Genomic DNA, 9,878 nt, shown 5'->3' on the forward strand with positions numbered 1-9,878 from the left:
ACCATTATCCTCACAAAACTCAGCTGCATCCCAAACATCTTCTTGGCTTTATTCCAGCCATAGAGGATCATTATTTTCCTGCTTTTCTCATCACTTGTTGATCTTTGGCTGCTCCTGATTGGACATTACCATCAGTTTAAGCTCTCTGATTGGTGGAAAGTCTGACAGGAAATGCCTTCATCATCATGTCCAGGTGAAAATAGAGGTCTCTTAGCAACATGGTAGTGATGGTGATGAAGATGTGATAAATAATGGTAGATTTACCATCTAGAGTCTCTGAATAAACACTACACGTTGTGTCTGGATTGTAAACCTCCTGGATGGATAGAAACGCTGGAAAACCTCCGTAGACCAGCTGGAGGGTCACATGACCATCACAGTTACACTCTGGCTGTTGAAATAAGTGATAGCGCTCAGGAGCACTGGAGACCTAAAGGAGTGTTAAGGGTTAATGACCTCAGGTATTAAATAGTGTCAAAAAGAAGAATTATAGTTTGTTTTTTTTCCAGATCATTCCCAAGAAGACTTGGGCAGTTGCAAGTAAAATCTAGTTTCAGAGTTTCCATTGCAGATTGATGGAGAATCCTTTTGGAGAAGTGAGGCGGAAAACTCTGAAACTTCTTCTAATCCCTTCATCCAACTTCGTTTTTCCTGATCATCCAAACTCATCAGGATTTTAGGAATGCTGATTATTCAGGATATAACTTGACCCCTTTCTCCTTCTCCTCTCCCTTGTCCTTGTCCTCCTTGCTGGCCTCCTTCTTTATTTCCTCTTGTCTTCCTCCTCCTCCTCCTCCTCTGCAGTCCATGGATCTTTCCCAGAGTGCCTTGCAGGTTTCCCAGCCCTCAGCTCCCTCCGGAGGGATGATCTCGTCGGCCGCTGCCTCCGTCACCTCCTGGTTCAGAGCTTACACCGGTCAGCGCTGAACCAAGTGGAAGCTGCGGTGGCGCAGACCCTCCAGGGCGGGTCAAAGGTCAGCAGAACCAGAGCTGATGATGTGTCTGAACTTTTACAGATCAGCTGGTTCGGCTTCAGTCATGTTGAAGAGGAAGCTGCAGGTGAACCAGCTGAGAGGTTGTGCTTCCTGTCAGGTCATCAGACTGAACTCTGGTTTTTACTTGTCTGAGCTTTGTTAAAGGTTCTGTCTCCGGCTCAGGCCGAGTCTCCGTGCAGACGGATGAAGAACAACCTGCCAGCAGTCCTAATGCTCACCTCAAACAGGAAATCTCATCTTCTAAATCACTTCTCGGCTTTTTACTTTTTATTTATGTGTGTGAGGATGAGAGGGAAACGCAGAAGCTTTTTGTTGCTTTAGGGACGAGGGATGCAGATGAAACATGAGGATGAGGAGTCTGAGATTCAGATTAGAGTTGGCTGTTTGTTCATTTGGATCAGAACCAACTCAGGTTTGAAGATCATGTGAAATGTCTTTGTGTCCATGAAAAATTTGGTTTCAAATAAAGTCTTGTTTCGGGAACAAGCTGGTTTGGTGCTGCAGTCTGTTTACTGAATGTTACTATAATTTTCTTTAGTTTTAGATATTCTATTCAATTCTGAAATGACAAAAGTTCATAATTATTCCTGTTTTATTAGTGATTATATTACTACTTAGTTTTCATTTGAAGGGACCTTAGGACTGGACAAGGAAGTCAACCAGTTAAAATTATATTTATTTAACTTCTTTAAAAATTACATAAAATATGAACATTTTAAATCATGAAGTATATCAATAATGAAAAAAGGAACACTACTGTAGTTCATTGTCACCAATATTTGTGACACCAATCTTGTTTAAAACAATCCGATTGCTAACACAATGGAGGCATAAACTAAAAACTCAATAAAAACCACCTTAAACCACTTAAAAAATACAATAAATACAACTTAAACATAAACTTGTGAAACAATTAACCTGGGTATCGATATAAAACCTCAACAAATAAGAGTAGAATTTCTACAACCAGCAAAATACGTTATTCGTACGATGCCGCTTAGTCCAGTTAAGGGTTGCGGGGAAGCAATCATCAGGCATAAGACAGCGTACACCATGGACAGCTTGCCAGGTCACAGGGCCATACGCTGCAGCAAGCAACCCATGATCACCTGGCAACCCCAGCGTTGCAGGTGAGAGAGAAAACTAAATCCTTGTTCCAGGGACACACTAAAGAATAAATGCAATTTCTGGACTGTATTCCAGAATGTGGCCTCTGGGTGTAGGCTACTTGGAAATACTTATTAGAAGAGCTGGAAGCTGACTTGTTGGTCTAGGTGTATGATTCTCACTTATGTTGTGAAAGGTTTGAATTCCAGACTAGGTCCAAGGTTTGCAATCACAATTTTCTGTTTGAGACTGTGCAAGCGATCTGCTCTGAAAATAAGTGAGTCTTACTAAATTTTCTACTTTCTTCAGCTAAGCTGTTCTACAAAGGTGCAGTGGCATTCTCACAGATTTCTGTCACTATTTAGCTCCTCATCTGCTATTCTTTTTCAGACTTTTGCCACCTGAAACCAGCAAACTGAATAAATAAAGACACATGTACAGCAAATTAAAGAAAAGGAACCATTTAAAAGGCCAGTTATTGATAAGGAACCCTACTAAGACAGTGGAGAAGTTGCCTGGAGTCCAGCAAGGGCCTAAACAGAGTTGTGGAACCCAGTGACTGAGCATGTGTGGTGGAAATTTGATACGGCAAGTCAGGGCTGCTCCTATGGAGGGACTGCTGTATTCGGTAAGGATTTGGAGGGGGGAAAAACCAGCCAGAGCAGACATCAACTGCACCAACAGAAGTGAAGAACTCCATTCTTGGGCTAAAGAGGATGATGGAGAGCCAGCATGATGCCGCAGCTGTCACTTCGTAGGCTTACCTTGGGGGCTATGGTACATTTGATAAGAAACGGATGTCTGGAGCAAAGCAAAGGATTTCATTATTGGTAAAGCTTTGGTAGCAAAAAAGACCATATTTGAACTGGGACCTGGTTTGAGTATGGATGGTAATAATCTAATAGTATGGAAGATGAAGATTCCAAAAATTGAGGAGCATCCATACTCTTCGCCCTGTGAGAAGGAGGAAAAAATAGCGGATAAAAAAACAAAAATCTACGTTGGTGGAGTATTTACTTGATGGAAACAATTCATGAAGGAGATGGGCTTCAAAACTGATGCAATGGTTGCAGCTTTCTGCTGGACAAGTAGGCTAATAACACCTAACAGTGATGTTTCTTTTTGCCGTTTGTTGGAAACAGGGCAGGTAGTCAAGCAGCTACTTTATCCTCCCTTTTGAGTTGGATCATTTACTGTTACTCCATCCATCCATCCATCCATTTTCTTCCACTTCTCCGGGGTCGAGTCATGGGGGCAGCAACCTATGCTGGGAAGCTCCTTCTGCAACCAACATGCCCGGAACACCTCACCAGGGAGGTCCAGGAGGCATGCTGACCAGATGCCTGAGCCACCTCAACTGGTTCCTCTCGATGCAGAGGAGCAGCGGCTCTACTCTGGCATGCCTCCCAGAGGGAGCGCTCACCAACACTCCCTCCAAGGACTCCAGAAAGGGTGGGTACTCTGAGGTGCCATTCAGTGCACAAGCACAAACAAAAGTTAGGACCAGTCCCCCCACGGAGAATTCACACATCTTCACTTTGGTTGGGTGTTTTTTAAAACCATAATTTTTGTTTCATAAATCTGCATTTTGGTGTGGATGACAGGCTGAATCGGAGAGAAATATCTTTGTTTTGTGAGATACCTGCTACGTGTGGACAAGGCGTCAGTATGACACAAGTTGTTTTGATAGACTTTTAGTCATCTTTCCTTGTGTTACATTTTTCTGTGCAGGGACTTTGGGTTGACATTTGCGCCATGTCTGCATGGTACCAACTACTGCTGGAAGTTGCCAGCATGAGCACCTGAAAGAAGTTGAAGGGAAACGGTGGAGACTTCATGTGCCCACAGGGCATTAGTTGGCATTATTCTCAACATGCGATGGCAGACAAAGATTGTAACCATGACTAACTGTAACTATTCAACCAGGTCAACAGCAGAATTAGAGGCCTTCCAAAACCACACATTCATGTATGCAAACGAGCGACACACAATCACTTCCCCTCTGTATGAGGCAAGAGTTCTTCTTGCTGCTTTAGATTACAACTTCTACAACAACAGACAAGAAATGACACCTGTGTGTAACGGGGTCAAACGCATGGTTTTTAAATGGAATTGTTTTATTGCATGTGTTTTTAACTTATTGCTGTGCTACTACTAACCCCCCTGGAGGCCCGTCACACTCAAGGCTGACTGTTAAATGAGAATACCCATTAGTGTCCGGCAGCAGACAACTTAAAGTGGAGCAACAGGTGTGACGAGTGTGAGGGGAAGAGAGGAGACATAAAAGGAAAGGAGACAGTGCTCCTAAGAAATGGAAGAAGGAGATGATGATGGTGGTGATGATCATGGCAACGATGACAGTGGTGATCATGGCGATGATGATGATGATGATGATGGTGGTGGTGGTGATCACAACAACAACAACAATGATAGTGACAATGACGAGGAAGACACTGCTGGAGGGGCCAGTGGTGACGGGCTTGGCGGTGGTAAGGCAGGAGCCTGAAGTGCAGCAGCCAGTCTGAACCCTATGGCGCAGCTACTCAGTCCTGGGCCTTTGGATATTACTGGCCCAGGACCAAGTGTGAGTATAATGGCTAAGTTTAGGGTCCAGAGGGAGAGGCTGGCTGCAGGGCCAGGCAGGAGAGTTCCCCTCTTTGGCTAGTGGACTGCTGTATGTGTTCCTCTCTGCAGGTCCTGGAACGCGGTGCCGCAGAACAGAAGGCTGCCTGAATGGATACGTCGCTACAGAGGGGAGGACCACCCCAAGCCGCACAGTGGACATTTTAGAGGACTGGGTTGGAGGATGGGTTTGAATATTTTAACCTCTTAATCTTTTTTTTTTTTTTTTTTTTATCTGTTTTTAATAAACCGTTTTTTGTTTTTTTGTTTTTTACTATGAAGGTTTAGTGTAGTTGACTCTGCTCCCCCTGAATTTTAAAAGGACCAAGGTGTCTCAGAGGACTGTTTTACTTGTTTTTATTCTTTATGTTATGTTTTAACATGCCACCATGACATGTGGATAGAAAGTTATTTTTTCTGCAACCTGTATTTTTATTTTCCTTTGTTTGCATTTGTATGGTGTTAAAATTATCCTGTGCTTGTATGGGTTCAGTTTGTTGACAAGGACACACAGAGGCGGTCCTGGCTAGTTTTACGCCCTGGGTAAACCACCCATCGGCAACCCCCACACCTGACCAACTTCACCCCAAATTTCCTGATACAATATGTAAGTTAGATCACACTTAACATGCATCAGTTACTGAATTAAAGTAAACCTTAATAATGCACAAATTATAATAATTTAACATCCTATTAACTAAAATGCCCCTCACTGATAATTTCCTTCTATCATTTAATGTTGCACTTCGACCCACTACATTCAAGACTCCATGTTTTATTTCCTTCAAGGAAATTAATGTGGCTACACTACAGTCTTAGTTGAGTCCTGTACTTTCTCTCTTCCCCCTCTGATCTCTGCCATCATTCACTCCTCACTAACCACTGGAACTGTTCCCACTCTCTTTAAAACTACAACGATTACTCTGTTTTTAAAAAAAAACTGGTTTATGTCCCACTAATTATAATAACCTCTGTCCCATTTCTAATCTTCCCTTCATTTCCACTGACAGTATTTCCAAAATTCTTGAAAAAGTAGTTGGTACTCAACTCAACGCTCACTTGACCCAAAACTCCCAAAACGACTTCCTCATGGCTGCTGATTCTTGTCTTTTCAGTATTCTCATCCCTCTTGATCTGAGAGCGGCCTTTCACACAGTTTCTCAATCAGCTCTTCTTAATAGACTTTCTTCGACCGGCATTTCGCACCCATCGCCCATTACATCTGGTGTGCCCCCAGGGTTCAGTCCTGGGAACGCTTCTCTTCTCTTATTTCCTTCCTCTTGGCAATATTTTCAGTAAACCCAGCTCTACCTCTCCAGAAAACATCCACACTTCTTCCCTCATCCCTCACTATATGAAGTTAAATCCTGGTTCAGCTCCAACTTCCTGAAATTAAACAGGGATAAAATAGAAATTCTTCTCGTTGCAACAAAATCTACACTTTCTAAAGTTGACAGCTTTTCAACAACGTCCTCGTGTCCCCCTCCCTCCAAGTTAAGGTTTCTGGGTGTCATCCTCGACAGCACATTATCATGTCATACCCACATCAGTTGTTCCGCCAATTTACATTTATGTAACATTTCTTGTCTCTGTCATCCCCCCCCCCCCCCCCCCCCCCCCCCCCCCCCCCCCCAAATAAACAAATCTAAACAAAAATCTCAGCAGTTCAAACAGATTGTAATGACTGCTTTTTTAACTTTTACATTTTTAACATTTGTTTAACAAAGCATCAAAACATAAGCAAGATTTCCTAATTACATAGTAGAGTATTTTACAACATAATGGTTTCCTGATCATTGAGCACAGGGCTGCACAAACAACTGCTCAATCTTGTTCAATACGTTTAAACTGCTCTAAACTGTCAAGATCGACTTGCCAAAACTGGCTTCAAACCATCAAAACTGTTCAAAACAGACAAAACCTCCTTAAAATTGCGGAAACAAGATAGAATCGAGCTAGTCCTGTTCGTAACTGTCAATAACTATGTGAAACTGCTGAAACCAGATAGATATTGCTAAAACTGGTCAAAACATATAAAAATTACTTCAAACTGCTCAAACCAGATAGGAACGGCCTCATGTTTTTCGTAACAGTCAAAAACTACGTGAAACTGCTAAAACTGGCTTCCAACCATCAAAACTGTTCAAAACAGACAAAAACTACATAAAACTGCAGAAACAAGATAGAATCGAGCTAGTCATGTTCGTAGCTGTTAAGAACTATGTGAAACTGCCTAAATCAGACAGGAACGGCCGAATCTTGTTCACCATGTTTAAACTGCTTTAAACTGTCAAGAACTACTGAAAAACTTCTGAGAGTCGATAGAAACAGCTGAAACTGGTTTCAAACCTGCAAACGCTGGTAGAATCAAAACTGCCGAAACCAGATAGAATCAGCCTAGTCTTGTTCGTAACTGTCAATAACTATGTGAAACTGCTGAAACTAGATAGATATTGCTAAAACTGGCTTCTACCATTCAAAACTGGTCAAAACACAAAAACTACCTAAAACTCCGGAAACGAGATAGAAATGTCCTAGTCCTGTTCGTAATGGTCAAAAACTACGTGAAACTGCTGAAATCAGTTGGTAACTGCTCAATCTTGTTCAATACGTTTAAACTGCTCAAAACTGTCAAGATCGACTTGAAACTGCTGAAACCAGGTACATATTTCCAAAACTGGCTGCAACCATTCAAACCTGGTGAAAACATAAATTAAAAACTACTTAAAACTGCGGAAACCAGAGAGAAATGGCCTAGTTTTGTTCGTAACGGTCAAAAACTATGTGAAACCGCAGAAATCAGTTGGCAATTGCTCAATCTGGTTCAATACGTTTAAACTGCTGTAAACTGTCAAGAACTACTTGAAACTGCTGAAACCAGATAGATATTTCCAAAACTGGCTGCAACCATTCAAAACTGGTCAAAACATTAAAAAAACTACTTAAAACTGCAGAAACCAGATAGAATCAGTCTAGCCTTTTTCGTAACTGTCAAGAACTACTTGAAATTGCGGAAACCGGAAAGCAATTGCTAAAACTGGCTTGGAACCATCAAAACTGGTCAAAAAAGACAAAAACTACTTCTAACTGCTCAAACCAGATAGAAACGGCCTAGTTTTGTTCGTAACTGTCAAGAACTGTCAAAAACTAGTCTAGTTCATAACTGTATATAACTACGTGAAAACAGACTAAATCTAAATAGAACTACTAAAATTGGACAGGAACGTCTTAATTTTGTTCGCAACTGTCAAGAACTATGTGAAAACTGACTAAATCTAAGCAAAACTGCTAAAATCGGACAGGAACGTCTTAAATTTGTTCGCAACTGTCAAGAACTACTTGAAACTGCGGAAACCAGAGAGCAATTGCTAAAACTGGTCGCAACCATTCAAAACTGGTCAAAACATAAAAACTACTTAAAACTGTGGAACCAGATAGAAACAGCCTGGTCTTGTTTGTAACTGTCAAGAACTACGTGAAAACTGACTAAATCTAAACAAAACTGCTAAAATTACCCAAAAGGTACAGGTGTAGCAGGAGATGAAGACTCTGTGATTAGATTACAGTGTTTCCTATGTTGTGTATTTATCTCTTGTTTTTGTCTTCGGTCTATTTTCCTTATCCTTTTCTGTTCTCATTCTGTCTTCTTCTCCAGTCAGGTCCAACAGTACTATGTAAATGTAGTAAAACAAACATTTACGCAAATTAAATAAAAAAAATTATAATTGTCTATTCTACAATTGTTTTATTTATTGAATTTTCTATAGTAACTCTTATTTTTAAAAATGTGCTAAGTGATGCCGTTTTTATTATTCTTGTGTGATTAGGCACTTGTTGTGAAATTTAAATTATTTATCAAGATAACTATGTGACATGATGCATGGTGGAGGTGTGGACCCAATTGCAGGACAGGAGGCAGGAATGCAAAATCAAGAATTTATTAAACTAAATGGAAACTCAGAAGGCTAAACTCAGACAGACTAAGGATAAACTAACACACAAGCACAAAAAGAAAATGCATGGAGCTAACATGAGTCCAATCTAATGAACAGGAACACATACTAAACATAAAACAGGAGACAGGGGAACTACAGAGACAACATGAAACATCACATCTTGACACAATCTTACTCTCAGTCAAGTTGTTAAAACAACAAAAAACAACAATAATAACAAAAATGAGAAGTCACAGAGGGTGCCTGCCACTGTTTTTGTTTCAGCAGTGTGCACAAACCAAATAAATCCAAATAAATAATATAATTCATGTCAATTCATTGAACATTAAAAAGATGCAGTTTAGACTTTTCTAATGCCTAACTAACTTTTTTTTTTTTTTCCAAATTTTTTCTTTAACATAGATGTGTTAACTTCTTCTGGAAAGAGTTGCTCTGTGAAATATTGAAATATTTAAAAATTTATGGTCAACTGCTATATTTATATATTCAAATTTCTCTTTAAAAAGATGAGAATGTCTGCCTTCTCGAGCTGCACAGTGGCATGGTGGTTAGTACTGTCGCCTCACAGCATGAAGGCTGCTGATTTGATCCTCAGCTGGGGCGGAGGCTCAAAGCAGTGGCCTTTTCTCAGTGGAATTTGCATGTTCTCCCCGTGTATGTGTGGGTTCTCTCTGGGTACTCTGGCTTCCACCCACCATCCAAAGTCATGAATTGGTTATTCTGAAATTGTCCCGATGTGTGTGAACGGTTGTTTGTCACTCTGTGTGGCCCCATAATGTTTGGCAAGCTTAGACAAATTTCGATACTGATACTCATTGTCTTTCCACTTATTGATTTGAATCCTCAGAAATGTCTTCAGCCATCTTGTATAGCTCAATCTCCTCTCTGACAATATCAGACCATGATTTTGGTGTTGATGATGCAATGTGGAGCATTCATTCATTTTCCAAACCGCTTATTCCAATTCAGGGTCGCGGGGAAGCTGGAGCCTATCCCAGCTGGCTTTGGGTGACAGGCAGGGTACACCCTGGACAGCTCGCCAGTCCATCGCAGGGCCACACACAGAGAGACAAACAACCACTCATGCTCACACTCATTCCTAGGGGCTATTTAGAGTGACCAATTAACCTATCATGCATGTATTTGGATGGTGGGAGGAAGCCGGAGAACCCGGAGAGAACCCACGCATACACGGGGA

The 9,878-nt window shown here is 41.2% G+C and overlaps 1 protein-coding gene across 1 annotated transcript in view; it reads left to right on the top strand.

Annotated features, from left to right (window-relative positions):
• Positions 1-1,481, top strand: part of atg14 (autophagy related 14) — a 35,712-nt gene extending 34,231 nt beyond the window's left edge. The window contains exon 11 of the mRNA XM_079262482.1: positions 805-1,481. Within this exon, the coding sequence (XP_079118608.1) occupies positions 805-927 (123 nt within the window). The 3' untranslated portion in view covers positions 928-1,481. The remainder of the gene's footprint in view (positions 1-804) is intronic.
• Positions 1,482-9,878: the final 8,397 nt, after the last annotated feature.

This window comes from Telmatherina bonti, assembly GCF_933228915.1.
Source record: "Telmatherina bonti genome assembly, chromosome: 22".
In the NCBI taxonomy this organism is placed as follows: Eukaryota; Metazoa; Chordata; class Actinopteri; order Atheriniformes; family Telmatherinidae; genus Telmatherina; species Telmatherina bonti.